This window comes from Argopecten irradians, unplaced genomic scaffold (assembly GCF_041381155.1).
Source record: "Argopecten irradians isolate NY unplaced genomic scaffold, Ai_NY scaffold_0232, whole genome shotgun sequence".
Classification (NCBI taxonomy): domain Eukaryota; kingdom Metazoa; phylum Mollusca; class Bivalvia; order Pectinida; family Pectinidae; genus Argopecten; species Argopecten irradians.
In genome coordinates, this window is record NW_027187699.1 from 48221 (window position 1) to 67228 (window position 19008).

At 34.3% G+C, this 19008-nt stretch overlaps 1 protein-coding gene across 1 annotated transcript; it reads left to right on the forward strand.

The window, feature by feature from the left end:
• The first annotated feature begins 77 nt into the window (after positions 1-77).
• Positions 78-13708, forward strand: LOC138312171 (uncharacterized). The gene is made up of 5 exons (XM_069253177.1): positions 78-300; positions 8541-8576; positions 8974-9120; positions 10386-10543; positions 11107-13708. Exons 1-5 carry the CDS (start codon positions 222-224, stop codon positions 11215-11217), a joined length of 531 nt encoding a protein of 176 aa, XP_069109278.1. The 5' UTR covers positions 78-221; the 3' UTR covers positions 11218-13708.
• Positions 13709-19008: the final 5300 nt, after the last annotated feature.

A 19008-nucleotide genomic window follows, 5' to 3' on the forward strand; every position in this document is an offset into this window, starting at 1 on the left:
TACTGTTGCCATCCGAGTCTGATGAAACGTCTGACAGATCATGACCTCGAACAATAAAACGTTTTGCTGACACGGACGATCAAAACAAACAAGCGTAACAACACTTCCGGTAACTTGACGCTACGTGTCTCTTCCAGACTGGCTACAAAATATAATAGAAGTGTCTTAATTTCGAGCGAAACTGCCCGCATATAGTCTTGACAACACAACCGAGAAAGAAAATGATGTATCTGCTCCTTGCACTCACAACCGTATTAGCCGTGATGGCCCACGAACCATTACCAGAAGATTTACTGAAAGGTAGGCTATTTTCAAATTTTGTCAGCTGACTGCCCTCTGTTGAGGCGAAATACATGTACTGTATATCTACAAAAAAAATTGTATGCAGTATAGATTGCATTACAAAATAACTTTAGATGGGACAAACACATCAACATTAGGCCTACTGGCAAGCGACCAGTTCAGTCTAGAGGAGGAATCTCAATAGGGATTAAGGCGTCTGCCTCTGGTTTGATAAAAAATATAATATCCTATCCCTACTATATGAACAAATTGTTCATATAGTAGAGATAGGATATTATATTTTTATCAAACCAGAAGAAGACGCCTGTGATTTGTATGATCAGCTGATGATCACAGACGAATTTGAGACAATTTTTTTGTGGAAATCAGCTTGAAAGTGTCTTCTATCAGAAGAAGGCTTTATTGACTACATTTGCATGGAAATCGTATAGATACAGATGCGATGGCGAGAACTGGTACTCGGCGAGAACTGGTCGCCTGCCAGTAGAGAAGGCAGCAAAAAAAAAATCTGACAAATTAACCTTAGAATTAAAAACCACTAATTTTAAACAAGGGAATGTAAAATGAGTTTTATAGATGATAAACTTACCTTTGACAAACATATATGTGAAAAGGTCAACAAAGCAAATTCAATCATGGGAGTGTTGCGGAGGACAATGGAATACATGGACCAGAACAGTTTTAAACTTTTATACACGGCATTAGTTAGGCCTCATATTGAATATGCTGTTCAAGCCTGGTGTCCGTATTTGGAAAAGCATGTAACAACAATAGAAAACGTTCAACGTCGAGCAACAAAGCAAGTGCCAGGTCTCTCAACTTTGTCATATACAGAACGTTTGCGTAAACTCCGATAAAGAAGTCGCAGATTTGTTTTCAATCAACCAGGGATCAAGTACCCGCGGACATGATTTGAAAGTGTACAAAGAACATTCAAGGCTGTGCGTGAGAAAACACTCGTTTACCCAGAGAGTCGTGAATACTTGGAACAGTCTCCCATCAAATGTTGTTCAGTCTAGGACAGTTAAGCAATTTGAATATGAACTCGATTCACATTGGAAAAATCAGCCACAAAAGTATCTATACACTGAAAAAATAAATCCGTAAATTTCTAAGAGCTGACTATTATAGGATTATAAAAAATCCTGTACATGTTAACATGTATGTTGTCAGAATAAATCTATGTATGAGTTGGATATTTTTGTTGAGATGCAAAAGTTAGAAGTTATCATATTTTAATTATCGTAAATACTACACCTTTCATCATTAAATTAAAATAAATAATGCAGGCCATCTTATGTTACTACTTTAATACCACACGTAAGTTGACTATCACTGTGTCAGACTGCAAATTATTGAAATGATTATTTACTACTAAAAACATACCTGTAGATTATGCAGCAAATTTTGTGTACACAGTGTGAACTACGAGTGGACACGGAGTGCACGAGGTTTAGACTACAGGTAGACATAGAGTCACAAGATTTAGACTACAGATAGACACCGAGTGCACTACGTGTGAACACGCTGTCCACTATAGGTGAACATCGTGTCCAGGTAATATGTCCACTACATTCAGACAACAGACAGACTAGATGATGTGTTACAGAGATACAAGAAAAGATATTTTTCTTATGCAATCTATATGGACTTTGACATATAGAAATATTTATTACGATCAGAAATATAATATTTATTGCAACATAAAATTGCCGTTAATAACTGGAAATCATACATATAAAGTAAAATGTATCAAAACATATTATACAATTTAGTTTATAAATGAAGATGTTTAGTAGAAGTTATAGAAACAAATTAACTGCGTACAGGTTGTTACAGTAAACCTCATCAATGGATAGTTCAAGTTGTTTTTCTTAGCAAGTGTCCATATATAGTTTAAACATTGTTCTTTTATCAAATAGATCTTACTTTGGATAGTTCGAACCAAGGATGTAGATGAAATTCTTGTTCAAACACATAAATTGATGAACTTTGTTACGTGGTAAGACTGCTAGGGCCATGGTCCCTTGCATTGGACTTCAATCTGTTCTATCAACTACATGGGTATGATTATATCTAACATTGGCCACACTGGGTCCTGCATGGGGCCTTCATTGGGCACCCTTCAGTATGTTCAGTCAGATGTATCACAGTTAACAACACCTGTATATGTATCTTATCCCATCCCGAGGAGGTCCATTTATAGCATGCTGTGCTTAGGTAGCATATCCTCTCTACATATATACATTGTACTTATCACACAAACACATACAGTTATACAACAATGCTAGTCAATAGGGATATTATTTTAACTGGTTGTTGCATTTTAATTAATTTGATAATGAAGCTTTATACACCGTATACTAAAATTACAAAATAATCAAAATACCGGGTGTATAATTAACAAAAACATTTATTTATTGATTATTGGATTTGTTAATCTTATATTTTGTTTGACACTGTCTTTATGCATGTACATATATCAGAAACCTGATATAATTTTGACTATGGTATGGTTATAAAATACCATATTATAATGTTGAATGAGTACCGTTTATAAATTAATTTTGATCATTATATATATATATATACATATATTATTGGTAAATGCATGGTTAATTGTGACAGACATGCTTGATTTACGCATTGTACAGCTCCCGTCAGCTCCACTTCACGGCTGCCTGTCATGACAATAATTGAGGTGTATTCAGCATCACTTACTACATGTTTTGCCAGCTAGTTTTTACCTCATCCCAGTTTACCCCCCAGAATTTGGTACATGTTTATCCAGACTCTCCAACATGCATGTACATGTATCTAATAAGAATGGTATTTATGTGTTTCAAAATCATATACATGTACCTATATGATTTTTAAACTGTAAAAAGTTTGTCTCAACAAATTTCCAATGAAACAATTCTAATTGAAGAGTTTAACGACCATCACATAATCAATTCTGGGTTTTAAATTATAAAATTCTAAAAATTACATGTACAAAGATTCTGCCCCCATTCTCATTAAGCCGTGCAAACACAGAAGGCAACAATTCTGCCCTCTTGCCATCTATCGATGGTCATTGTTGTAACGGATTACTGGAGACTTGTGTTCTTTTCCATTTTTGTTTTATTTTTTCGATTCAACATCTATAAATCCAGTTCACAATAAGTTCACAATCTCTAAATATCTCATGTACTCAAAGGTTTCTCTCACTTCTGTTTTGTATCTCTTAGCTCCAATTCTCTGTTCTTACTCTCTGCTCTTACTGCTCTTCCTGCTCTTACTCTTCTACTGCTCTAGCTCTCTCGCCACACCTAAATTTACATATATATAAGTTCATGGTGACCCTCAGAGAAGTCACCCCCTAAGGCCACCTACTAAAACCCAGGCTGACCCCAGAATCCACAACACTGTGTTTCTTATTAAACTTTAAACCTAATTCCTGACAAAACCAATAATGATATTTAAAATCTATAAACTATCATCCCTAGAACACATTATCTAGATTATAACCATATCAATTTAGTTTTACTTTAAACACATCATATTTACTTAATTTACTCTTTAATTACTTTTACATACCTCAAATGACTTATAAACTAATACAGTGCTCAAGCTACCGCATTGTTTAAGATAATAAAAACATCTTCATAAACTGCATAACATACTCTTTCAGCTGATATCTATCTTTTTCTCTAAATAGTTATTACTAATTAGAAATAGTACATTTAATCTACTAAAACAAAAACAACTATTCATAGAGGTAGAGTGTCAAGCCTTATCTTGACTCAGTGGGATGTCTGACCTAGCTGACCATCATGATGCTGGCACAGTATGACACTTCCCTTCACAACCCAAATCACAAGCACTTACATAATATACCTGGCTAACAGGATTTACACTACTACAATTACCCTCTCGCTTAAAAAATTTAGTCCCTAAATTTGACAAAAATACAATTTGCTCATTTCACCATCTCACCTACTTCATACATACTTGTAACATATTTCACATGCAATACTGTAAAAACACAATAGGGCACTTCACAGAGTGCATCATGACTTGTCTAAGTGCTTTTCATAGTCACTGACAGTCAATATTTCAATTCACATCGATCACAACATTTAGTTGGATTGAAACTTACATCTATTTATATAAGAATTTGACATAGTTTAATTCTCTTAATTTCATATTTGTATCACAACATATATCTACCTAATATGCTGAATTGAAACTATTATGTCTACCGCATATAGTTTCTCAAAACTTAATATCACATCACAACATATATAATGTTGAATTGAAACTTTTATGTCTTAAACTGCATATAGTTTCTCTAAACTTCATACAAACTTGTAATTACCACTACATGTAAATACATTGTAGCACACATCCTAAGTTTTCCACTTGGACATTTTTCTAAACACACACATCGTTAAAGATTTTCTTAATTGTAATCTTCACAACTACACAATAACAATACATACATTTCATATAGAAAGTTACTGTCACTGATTTATGCATTTGGTGCATTATGTTCCTTCATTCACTCTTCATTGCACAGTCTTTACATGCAATATAATTTAGTTCCACATTACTACTTTTTGCAAGTTCAAATATTTCACTGTTTCATTTTATCTTCAATCTTCTATTGGAATTAGTTAACCCATATTTATTAGCGTATATCATATTGTCACCAAATTTCACAGCTTATGTCCCAAACACGATTTTAAATTTCACTTATTTATCCAATTTCACCTACAGATAATCCAAAATTTGTTCACTATATCCAAGATGTCACTGTCCACAAGATAATCTCTTAGTCACATATATGTTTGTCTATGTCCGAATCATTAAAACTTTCTTTATTGTCTTCACTGCGGGTAAATGTCCCAAACAAAAATCCAATTTAAGCAATTTCTTAAGTCGATTTAATGTTTCGTCTCTCGCTAATTTCAAGGTGTCTTCTCTGATTTTCTTGTTTCTTTCATTGGTTTTCGTGGTTTCCAAAAGACCTATAATACACTCTATGATTCCAACAGTTTGTATATAACTGTCCTTAACACTTTGTTCCAACATGCAGTTTTCATATTGGTACTGCTCAAGTTCTTTATCCATCTTTCCCATTTCATTGTAGTTTCCCTCTATCTCTTTGTTTCCCTCTATCTCTTTGTTCCTGCTCTTACACTAGGTAACACATGTATACAGTATAACTTGTCTAAACCGGATGTGAACGGGACCAGTCTATTTGTTCGGTTTATACAGGTGTCCGGTTTATAGAGGATAGAACCTTATCATAATATGTTCACATGGAAATCATCAGAAGATTTTTTTTATTACAGCACAAACATTAATTCTCATTTATGTACATGGTAGAATGCAGAATTCCATCCTACATTTTCTTGGTTTCTGAGGTAATTACATGTACGATCCATTTCACTCGGTGTGATACATCCAAATGAACTCTCAGAAGTTATGTGTATCCTTATTGTTAGAATTGACCGTGAAAAGTATTCACAAATACAATGTACATGTAACAAAACCTTTGAATGAAAAGTGAAAAGTTTCACTATCTAACCCTTCGTATACCGGTACAGTAAAATCCCCTTAGGCGCCTCATGATCAGTCCCATGTTGTGAAAACATTGCTACCAGTTTACCCAAGTTAATTTTACAAAGAAAGGTATAGTAACATTACCTCATTGTCTGTTTGACTAAATGGAGCTTCTGTGAAGAAATTTTCGTCTTTCTTTCTTTTCATTGACTTAACTTCCTCTTCTCTATGTCTTTGAATAGCCATGATGACAGGTGACTTTCTCTTTTGCACATCTTTGTGTTTTTCCTGCTGCTGTTCAGGAAACTGGTATCTCCTTCCCAATTTTGAGTAACATTTCCTCGCAAAGTGTCCAGATTTCCCACATCTGTAACATGTACATCCTCTGGCTGGACATCTGTGATGGATTCCTTTATTAAATCCGCATCTGTGACAGGTCCTCCTTGCAGATCGAGGGTGATCAGTCCTCCTGAAAGTAGGGTGTCTCCAACTCCATCGAATAAACATTTTGCATTTCACAGTCCATCACTTGGGAATCCTCCAGTGAGTTTTGGTAAGGGGAAATTTACCACGGAATTCTCCACCAAATTGTTGTAACGGATCACTGGAGACTTTTGTTCTTTTCCATTTTTGTTTTATTTTCCATTCAACATCTATAAATCCAGTTCACAATAAGTTCACAATCTCTAAATATCTCTTATACTCAAAGGTTTCTCTCTCTTCTGTTTTGTATCTCTTAGCTCCAATTCTCTGTTCTTACTCTCTGCTCTTACTGCTCTTCCTGCTCTTACTCTTCTACTGCTCTAGCTCTCTCGCCACACCTAAATTTACATATATATAAGTACACTACTACAGTCACCTTGAGGTATATAAAATGTATACATGTATGACAAGTTATGATTATTGTACCATAACGCAATATACAGTCAAGATGACTTGTGGGGTTGGGATCATAAATATAATGTGTTACTGGTAATTAAGAATAAAAACAAGCTGTATTTACTTAGGTAGACTAGCCTACAATAAGTGGAAGACGTCACATAGTTTGAAGTGGATTTAATTCTGTATGATCTTTTATAGACATTCAGTTTTTAATAAAGAATATGTAATTAAGTTATTTTTACATACACTACTTTTAGAACTTAAAATAGCGAGAAAAATAATATATACAAGTGTATAAATTTTAATGAAAGACAAATTGCAAGGGTATCGCTAGATAACTGATTGATATGCATCAAATTTTTTAAATCTATGCATTACCAAGTATATGGTTGTATATTTACTGATAGCTTATTGTCAAATAAGAAGTGTCTCAAAAGCACAATAGGACTGGTATTTACTGCAATTCAAAGTTGTTTTTGACTGGTGAAAATGCTTGTATTTCATGTAAATGATATATTATAAATATTTAACGCAATCTACCCATAAAATATTTACTTTTGAAAACGTAATATATTCTAGATATAAAATGGAAACTAATGATATAAATATGACCGGATCAGTTTCATGGTGTTCTGGCCTATTTTTTGATTTGATGGTGATTATGTATTTTTGTACCGTGGAGGAAGAAACTAAGTCTGTAAATCCAGTTCTACTAGTTTTATTCTTCTTTTTGTTGGTATATCATTATTACAGTTCTGGTGTTATCTCATACTTCAACTCCATACTCGTTTGTTTACTTCCTTCATCATCACCACTACCTGTGGAATTATATCTTACTATCCATTGTCTCTGTCACTCTGTCATTCTGACCTGATGTTCTGCTCTCTTCTCCCTGACCTGTTCTCACTGACCACTTTCTCCCCCTGTCAACATGTTCTCTCTGATCTCCTTCTATCTCTGTCTATCTCTTTCCTATTCATATTATATCTGTCATTAATCTATCTATCTAAATTCTCAAATTCTATTGGTTAATTACATCTTTAGGAGGTGTGGCTATATTTCACTTCACAAGTCTTTTGATGACCCTACTGTCCTGTCTCAGGACCAAGAGATTACATGTACACTGAATTATTCTAAATGAACCTTGCATCCTCACACTATTGTCCACAGACACCTCACAGACACTTTCTCACACTCCTGACCCCTTTGAGTCCTAATGACCCTATGTGTGGTCCTGGTCATCTAAACTGCTTTAACATTAATTAACTATAGCCTATATCAATTCTAATTGCTCTTTCTCTAGTTTCCCAATCTTTCTTACAAGCCACATTTTTTAACTGTCATATAAAATTAAATAGACATATTATAGCAATTGATGGCCATTCTATTGTGCATTGACATTTATCATAATTCTTGATTTGTAACTTTTTTTAGGCTTAAGTTCAGTACTTTCAGTACTTTGATTTAAATCAAACTGTTTAAAATGTGATGATAAGTGTAGTATTAACGGTAAACTAATAACTTTAGCGACTCTACAAAATCATCAATCTTGTTACATACATTCCCTTTACATGTCAAAGGCTGTTTCCGAAAGTTTCGGAAAGATAGTGGGCCTTTAAAGGTAGTGGCCAAGTGCATTTAATGTATTCAGGTGTTACCCATGCACTCCAGGTAATCTTTGTCAAAAAGGACTTTGTGTGAAGAAAGAAGAGGGTGTTTTACAATTAACTAGTACTTGTATACTTTATTATTTGTCAATTTCTAAATAAATTTGGTTTTGTAAAGATTTTTTTTTTATATTTCAGAAATGTACTGCATTGGATGCAAAGCTACAATGAATGGTAAAGTGGAATATTTATCGTCTAGTTATCCAATGATGCATGACATTGAGAAACTTCTGAGAGCATGACAATGCAAGACAGCATAGTGATTCAAAAGTGTCTCATCAGATTACCTTGTAATTATAATCTTTTATCAGCAAAAGAATAAGTTTCAAATCAACATTGAAGATACAAACAATTTTCTGAAATTATAACAGCAAAACAATATTTCACGAAGAAAGTTTTAAAGTATATAAAGTGGGTGAAGTCTCATTCTGAGAATTCCATCATTGTTGTTTGAATATATATATATTAGCAATCATTGGTATTTATGAGTTTAAATAATGCATTCAACAAATAAAAAAACTTATTCAGAAGTAGGCATGACATACAAAATGACACTTTGGCATAATTTCAGAGCTCCAGAGAGTGTTACAGTACCATACCTCAGAAAAAATGGAAAAGAGAGTTAGAGATGGATTGCAAAAAGTCTGTCATGAGGATTATTTCCAAAAATATGAGTACAATCCAAAAAAGCTCGTTAAAGCATGTAAACATCTAATGAGTAAGTACCAAAATGTTTGAAGGAGAATAAATTTTTGTGATTTTGCTGGACATTGCTGTGTTTGCAAAAATTTGATCTATGAAATATTTAGAAATACTTCAATGATATATTCCCCGAAGGTCAAATTGCGAAAATTCCAGACTGCTCAAATTTAAATTTCAAAGATGCTCCACCGCTGACAAATGGTATTTTTTCACCATCAAAAACAGGAGCAGACGATTAGTTTTTTCTTCGGTTGCAAAAGTTACTTAATTTACACCATTACCACCGTTGAAAAGTTTGAGCTTCTAATTTTACTTCAATTTAAGAATATGAAAAAATAATTAATTGTATCCCGAAAAAATTCCTTTGCACTATATTCTCTATGGAATGCAGTAATGATTGCGCATGCACCAAAGGCAAAATAAATTATTTTATGTTATTTTTTGTGTAAATAAGGCATACATATACATGATTAAATACCAATTATTGTTCAAATGATGAATATCATTTATATTCTGTCGGCGGTGGAGCATCTTCAAAATAACGAAAATTTTGACCCATTTGAATAATCAGGTTATGGTATTCAAGTATATGACATTGTATGGTCATGGAAACATTTCATTTAGCTATGGATATATCTTCTTCAAGATTCCTAATCAAAATCATAATCATATTGTGACCTGATAATGAAAACATATGGTCAAAAACAGATAAAAATTTGATTTAATAAATATATTTAGTGTATTGTTTTATCTAAGATAAAAACATTTTGTTATAAATCTGTATTCTAGCTATCACAACAGTTTAATAACATAAGAATAAAATTTAACTGCACATTTGAGTATAAAGACCGTCCAATGCTGACACATTAAGGCTAACCGGGTTGTTATTCTGTATATATTGCAGAATTATCTCCCCTGTGGGGAGTTATAGATTGTGCCGTCATGTGTTTGTGAGCGTAACATCATACTTACCAAAAAAAGATGTTAGTTTTGCTCACAAAATAATGATATCACAATGGATTCTTACCAGCAAAGGGGTATATAACTCTTATATGAATTGCAAAGACCGGATTGATAAAAGGATGAATTAGTAAATTTTTGTGGTATGGAAAGTGTTTTATTGATTTTTATATTAATTAACAAAATGAATGTTATTGAGTAAACTTTTGAAATGTGTAGAATTTTTATTAGTGATTGATTTTTTGTTTTGATTAAGGAATGAATGAATAAACTGGAAATGCTTACAATGTTTTTAAGATATTTCTTAACCGATTTTTGCAGACAACCATCAAGAAGACCTGGTCCCTCTGTTAGAAGAGTACTTTACAAAGAAGAGTCGTAAGGGACATTCTTACTTACACATCGCTCACATTGCCTGCAACAAGGAGACCTTTGCCTGTGGGAGTGAGGATGATCATGAGCACGAGGAGGACAATGGTGTTAGTATACAAGTTTTATGATCTTTAAAGTTTCATGCTCTATGGCTCGCTCTCTTGTTGTTATAGAAAAAGCATTTAATGGGTTCTACATATTTTTCCATCTCTACACAAGTTTTTAACTTTCCACAATAACCAACACTTGAAAAGTTTGTGTTCACAAATGCTGATTCAGTAACGATATCATATATCCAAAATATCATATATCCAAGATATATCTAATATATATACAAGATACTTTTTCTGTTCAAAGCTTTTCCGAATTTGCATATTACAGAATTATCTGCACTTGCGGGTAGGTATTGATTGTGGCGTCATGTGTTTAGGAGCATAACGTCATACATTTAGGCGATAAGAGTGAATTTCACCCACAAAATAATGACTTAACAATTGATACCTACCAGCAAGGGAGCTAACTCTGTAATATGCAAAGATGGAATTCTGAACTATATGGGCATTGGTTTTGGTCATATGATAGCTTTAAGCTATATAATGTTATTCGTAGGATGTTTACCCAGTAGATATGCAAAGTGCTGATTATTGATACATTTGTGATTCTATCACAGGATGGAAAGATTGTCTTCAATGAGGATACAGAGAACTTCGATATCCATTTTGGGAAAAAGGTCAAGGTGATGAGACCGACAAGCGAGTCCGGACTTAGAGATGAGCTCTAAAGATGGAGTTTGTATTCACCATCCAGCAATGATTATCACTGTTGTTGTAGATTTGAATGACTGTATTTATTTGTTTTATAATATACAAAATAATCTTTTTAAGGCACAATATATACCCTCGTCATCATGAATTATATAAATTAAATTATATATACAGATATCTATTGTTATGTTATTCAACAAGTTTATGAATGTTGCACAAAAATAATCAAATATTTTTCTCTTATTTCATGCAATGCATGTAAAAGTAAAGCATAATATTTTCACTGGCACAATTAAAAAAAACCCATTAAAAGTAAAGAATATAAAAGTTTATGATTATGAAGGGGTGCATATATTATGTGGAGTGTCTTATTTATATGTTATATACAACTTCTCAGAAACTAAGTATTTGATACAATGCTCATTTTGTAATAATAACATTCCTATGGGATGGGCCAGGGATTCAAAATTATACCAATGATTGGACTGACCCCCTGTAAATGTATATTTCTTATGTCGCGCGCTACATTCCATTTCTAATACAGTTTACTATGTGTAATATGCATATGGAGGACAACCAAAAACCAAAAACAGTGTCTCTGAAACTACGCATTGAATTTAATGCTTATATTGTAATGATAACATCCCTATAAGATGAGGATTCAGAATTATTGATTTGAATTCAGATTCTTTGTATACATTCCATTTCTCTGCATGTGCTTTTTACACAATTTTACTTTGTGTTGGTAAAATTAATTGATACCGTCCAAAAGCCTATGCCATAAATGAAGAAATCCTGAAATATTACATGCTTGATTTATAGATTTACTTTCCTTAACAAGTGTCCTTATTTATTACTGTGGAATTAATTATATAGAAATCACATAATGGATTCTTTGGAGAATATTTTTTGAGCAATTTGTACACTTCTTGTGATAATTTTTAACTCATGAAATTTTTATGATGAAAACTTGTTAATGTTGTTATAATATTTTATTTTAGAAACATGCCATAAAAGGAATTTGAATCTCGCTGCTTGTATAAGGATAGGCCTGTCAGAGTAACTTCCCTTTATTTAAAACAGAAGTTGGTATTTTCATTCAGGTATTGAGAGTTATCTTCCATTGGTAAGGAAAAAATTGATGCCATTTGTTTGTAAATTTTTGTTAGGTCACCTGAATAAAGGTCATGATGACCTATGGCGATAGTCTTTTGTCAGTCGTCCATAGTCTTTTGTCAGTCATCCATTAACATTATCTTTGAATGAACATGATAACTTGAATAAATATTAACTGAGCTTAATATATACTTTGTATGTATCCTTTTACATGTACATCAGTAAGATCTCAGATAAGTTTGAAAATCAGACTATTTTGACATTCATTTACAGAGAAATTGATGACTTTAAAAATCAAATTTGACTAAATTATGGACTTACTTATAATTAGGTGACCATGAAGGTAAATCGGCCTTCGGAATTTTTCTGTACAAATTCATATAACTGGTAGCTATCAGTATGCGCTCCCAAGGGGAGATTACTCTGTAATTCATAGCAGGTACTTTAATTTTACATGATAATGCAATATTTCAAATACTTATACATGTACATAGCTTTCATTGACCTATTTAGTAACATGAAACTTCATTCTAATTATGTACAATTCAAACAATTCAAATGTCTCTAGTTTTACAAATCAAAATTTTGTTTGAAAATTTATTCTAGTGCGTATGGATACATTGTTGCCATGTGTGATTATATCGGATCTGTTTGTAAAACCCTATTTTATTTTTTTTCTATTTTTATACTGATCTATACTGATTGTGATAATGTATATGTAAAGTTAGACTGTTACAGTAGATGTATATCAAATTGTTTAACTTAATTAATATTAGCTCACTTTGTAGAAAGCCATACCATGCTGTCCTGCATTCATATCTTTCAAACAATTCACAAAATTGACTTCTTCTATAACACCACTGGTTGGAATTTGATCAAAGCTGCTAGCCATCCTTTTGGCACATTGGGGTGAGACCAAAAGGGGTCAATTTAATTATATTGCTATGAACAACTTCTTCTCTGAAAGTTACGAATGGAATTTGGTTATACTTGTACATGTATTTTCTTTGTAGCATCTTGATGGATTGGATATTCCAAATGGTACCAATGAGCTGACCAACACTCCTCTTTTGTGGGGCCTTATTGATAGATATTCCTACAAACTATGACCAATATTTATTCATAAATTTCAGAAAAAGAGGTAATTTATAGCTATAGAGCGTTAAGTTGGGGTTCTTCTTTTGCTTTGATATCTTTAATTAGATGGACAGTTTCTTGTTAATCTCTTGTTGAAATACATGATACTTTTGTGTCAAACTGCGAGCCAGACAATTTAAAGTGTTAATAATCTTATAAAATCAGTTTTTTACTGAATTTACCACATTAGCCTCTTGAATAATTGTGTGAGCATATTATCTATTTTTTGTTGTTTGCAATAAAATGTATTGTACATTGCAAAATATGTGCATTTTTAGGTCATCTGACCCGAAGGGTCAGGATGACCTATAGTCATCATGTTTCGTCCGTCGTCGTGCGCCGTGCGCCGTGCGCCGTGCGCCGTCCGCCGTGCGCCGTTAACTTTTCACATTTTGAACTTCTTCTCAAGTTTGACCAGTGGGATTGAGCTGAAACTTACCTGAAATGATCCTGAGATGGTCCCGACAAAGTGTTGTTATTTTTCGGGTCGATCCGAAATCCAAGATGGCCGCCACAGCCGCCATCTTGAAAACACATTTTGAACTTCTTCTCAAGTTCTACCGGTGCGATTTGGCTGAAACTTGCATGAAATGATCCTGACATAGTCCCGACAAAGTGTTGTTATTTTTCGGGTCGATCCGAAATCCAAGATGGCCGCCACAGCCGCCATCTTGAAAACACATTTTGAACTTCTTCTCAAGTTCTACTACGGTGCGATTTGGCTGAAACTTGCATGAAATGATCCTGACATGGTCCCGACAAAGTGTTGTTATTTTTCGGGTCGATCCGAAATCCAAGATGGCCGCCACAGCCGCCATCTTGAAAACACATTTTAAACTTCTTCTCAAGTTCTACCGGTGGGATTTGGCTGAAACTTGCATGAAATGATCCTGACATGGTCCCGACAAAGTGTTGTTATTTTTCGGGTCGATCCGAAATCCAAGATGGCCGCCACAGGCGCCATCTTGAAAACACATTTTGAACTTCTTCTCAAGTTCTACCGGTGCGATTTGGCTGAAACTTGCATGAAATGATCCTGACATGGTCCCGACAAAGTGTTGTTATTTTTCGGGTCGATCCGAAATCCAAGATGGCCGCCACAGGTGCCATCTTGAAAACACATTTTGAACTTCTTCTCAAGTTCTACCGGTGCGATTTGGCTGAAACTTGCATGAAATGATCCTGACATGGTCCCGACAAAGTGTTGTTATTTTACGGGTCGATCCGAAATCCAAGATGGCCGCCACAGCCGCCATCTTGAAAACACATTTTAAACTTCTTCTCAAGTTCTACCGGTGGGATTTGGCTGAAACTTGCATGAAATGATCCTGACATGGTCCCGACAAAGTGTTGTTATTTTTCGGGTCGATCCGAAATCCAAGATGGCCGCCACAGGCGCCATCTTGAAAACACATTTTGAACTTCTTCTCAAGTTCTACCGGTGCGATTTGGCTGAAACTTGCATGAAATGATCCTGACATGGTCCCGACAAAGTGTTGTTATTTTACGGGTCGATCCGAAATCCAAGATGGCCGCCACAGCCGCCATCTTGAAAACACATTTTGAACTTCTTCTCAAGTTCTACCTGTGGGATTTGGCTGAAACTTGCATGAAACGATCCTGACATGGTCCCGACAAAGTGTTGTTATTTTTCGGGTCAATCCGAAATCCAAGATGGCCGCCACAGCCGCCATCTTGAAAACACATTTTGAACTTCTTCTCAAGTACTACCGGTGCGATTTGGCTGAAACTTGCATGAAATGATCCTGACATGGTCCCGACAAAGTGTTGTTATTTTTCGGGTCGATCCGAAATCCAAGATGGCCGCCACAGCCGCCATCTTGAAAACACATTTTGAACTTCTTCTCAAGTTCTGCCTATGTGATTTGGCTGAAACTTGCCTGAGATGATCCTGACATGGATCGACAAAGTATTGTTATACATCTCTGGTTGATCCCAAATTGAAGAAGGCTACTATGACACTATATCTAATTAATTTCCTACATGTTAAGGCCCTTGGGCTTCTTGTTTGAAATAAAATTTGTTGAAGGAAATGGAAAATGATCCTGACATGGTTCTGACAAAGTGACACCATATGAAATTAATTTTACTATTGCCAAGGTAGTCAGATGACCGTTAAGGCCCTTTGGGCCTCTTGTTTATGATATCCAGTTTCTTATGCCATGAAGTGCCATTTGCAGTCTAATTATTGTCATGAGTTTGTTCCTGTGAATAACATTGATATCCATTTCAAGTAAAACTAGGCTGGAGTCAATTACCTAACACCTAAAAGAAACCTTTTCCCATTATGTGACTTAGAGGCCTTTCGTCCTGATCCTGCTTCAGTCAGTATGTCCGTTAACAATATTTTGATCGGTATTTCTCAGAAAGTCAAGAAGGGATCTTTCTCAATTTTTGATAGGTTCCCCTAGGCCCCTAATTGTGTATGATTATTGCATTTTAGGACCGATTATTAAACAAAATGGCTGAAAACAGCCTTCTTAGATTTTCATAGTTAAAATTTATGACCACAATTTTTCAGAATTTGCTGCAGGGAACTTTCACGATGGCGTTAGACCACAGTTCATTTCAATTTTATGTCAAAGAAAAATAAGATATGCTTTAAAAAATGCAAAAATATGGTTCAACTAAAATTGAAGTTATCAATGCTTACATGTGTAATGCTAAAGTTGAGTTACAAATTACCCCCAAAACTGCCCGTATCTGAAAGGCTTTCACTTGTATGTTACAGACACACATATTGAATTTTATTGGAAAATCAAGAAAAATTGAAAATTGACAAAAAGAAAATCGACATGTAGGTGTCCATGCGTTCATAACCAGGTGGTAGATTAGACAATTTGACATTAGTGTGTCTGAAAGTGTTCAGTGGTCTCATTTGCCCAACCACAGGAGCAGAGGTGACCTTCTACGAGATTACGGTTAAATAAATGATACTTTAAAGTCATATGTACAATTTATTTCAAGCCTTTATAGCTACCATGATAGAGTTGATCCAGACGATTTTCGTAATGAATTACTGTTCTCAAGTTTCTGCATGGGTATGTTTTTCAGACTGCTTAAGGATGGGTTATTTTTTGACATCAGAAGTTAGATTTCAGTAACAGGGACCTGACACGAATTTCTTACCAACAGTAGTTATATATATTTTTACTATAATATATATGTAACGTCTAGTGGTCATTAAAACCCAGCTAGTAAAATTTCCTTTGTTGTATATGACCATTACATTACATAATGGACACCTCGGAGTCCATTATGTAACTCACTGTCCATTATTATAGGGCCACTGTCCATTATTCCCCAAAATAATGGACAGTCTATTTTGAACGAAGGAAAAAAAACGCTGCTGTAAGGAAAACCAAACATGTTTATTTGACTGTCCAAAATTTTACATTAATGTTCACTCCTACATTGAAATTATTACTTCCCCTTCCTAGATGTTACTGTTCTGAAAATAAAAAAAAAACATAATTAGAGTCTTGCATTATTATTTGTTACATATTTTAAAACTTGTAATTGACGAGGAATAGGAATTCTAGATTCTTGACCGAGTTGGGATAATACGCAGTCTTTTAGCTGAGATATCTCACAATCCTTATAACATATAATCTGATGATTATGGTTAAACATAATATACTTAAGAGCGAAACCTGTCTAATCTGACACCTGCTTTCCCTACATCCTATTTGTAACTGTTCCGTATTCAACAATAGCAACAATAGTATACAACAGTATCTGACTTTCCTACACACTGAATAATCTGACCAAACAAGTTGCTCCCACGTGGTTTCGGATTAGACAGGTTTCACAGTATACCAGTGCAATGCTATCATAGCAATCAGATATGTTTTATCATATCTATAACATGCGTATGGTCGATTTTTTTAAGGAAAAAACAGTTATGTTTAAATTGTAGGGAAAACTCACCTTGCTTGTATGTATTTGATGTAAAGTTAGACAATGCACCTGTCCTTGTGCGAATAAATTGGTCACTTCAAACAGGCAAACAATATAATATTAATTACTCCAGTTAGAACGTTATATCATCTGAATCACAGCTGCGTACACCCCTAAATGATGACCGGGTAAGAAATATATCACTATCCGACATGTTCAAAAACACTGTTGTACCTCCAAAGGTGTAAAACTAAACGATTGTGCATGCATTTCAACACTGTTACTCCATAATTTGTCACAGGTGAGTGAACACCTGTGCTATTCCTGAAATGGGATGTCCCATTTCTCAAAAACAGGGTACGCAAGGTAGTGAGTAGTGGTATGATGGGTTTTAAGTAGGATACTATAAGTAGGATTCCTCAAACTGTCCATTATTAGAGAGAATGGATTGTACCTCGCCCTGCGGGCTCGGTATTATCCATTCTCTCTAATAATGGACAGGTTTTCGGAAATTATCCATTACGTAATTCGGGTCAGGCCCCTGTGATCCATAGATCAATTAGATTTACATGAAACTCGGTGATCAGGGTCACGTTTATTGTATTGATGCGACTCAATCTTGTGGTGACGATAAAATAATTGATGGATAAAAAGGGAAAAGACCAAAGATCATTATGTGTAACTGTATAATATTTTTGCGTCTAAATATTTTAAGCTATCCACCCAGGTTTCATGTAAAGATTGTCATGCTAGTAAGTCTAGTACTCCCGTTAATTATTGTTGCAGCTTTAAGTTGGATACTTTCTAGTAATTGATCCTGATGAATGGTTAAAATTATTCCTAACAATTTCTGCATATTCCAATAGAGTACTTATAAAAGATTAAATGAAGTGTTTTGAGCTATTTCCTTTCAACATTGAATTAAAACTTTGAAATTCTAAGAATATACAATTATGGATAAGGTTTCTTTTACATGCAATTATAATCTACTTGTTCTGGCCAAATTTCATGTTTTTGTGTTTTGACCTTCTTGACAGGAACGTAGTTCATGGATAACACAGGGACCTGGCACGATTTTTACCAACAGTATGGATACTTTAATATATACATGATACTGTTGGTAAAAAGCTCATGCCATGTCCCTGTGATGGATAGTATTGGAGTATGTACTAATCAAAGGATTTTCTTTTCAAGACAAACTTTGTCTATGCAATAGTACTTTCCTTCGGCTTTTTATCAAATCTACACATGCAGATGGAATATCATTGATAGTATAAAGCGAATTGTCATCGACAAAAAGCTTAATTATAGCGTTTAATACTATCGTCAATGTTGATGATATAAATTCAAAACAACGAAGGACCCAACATTGATCCCTAAGGAATTCCAGACTTGATATTTATAGCAATTCTTTTTTTGTAACTTTTTAATTTTTAGGTCATTTGACCTGAAGGGTCAGGATGACCTATTCTCATCATGCACCGTCCGTCGTCATGCGCCGTGCGTAAACTTTTATTCAAACAACTTCTTCTCAAGACCCAGAAAGCCCAGGGTACTGATAATTGGCCTGTACATATGTAGCATGCTTGGATGAAGGGCTACCAAGTTTGTTCAAATGAATGACATTGATCTAC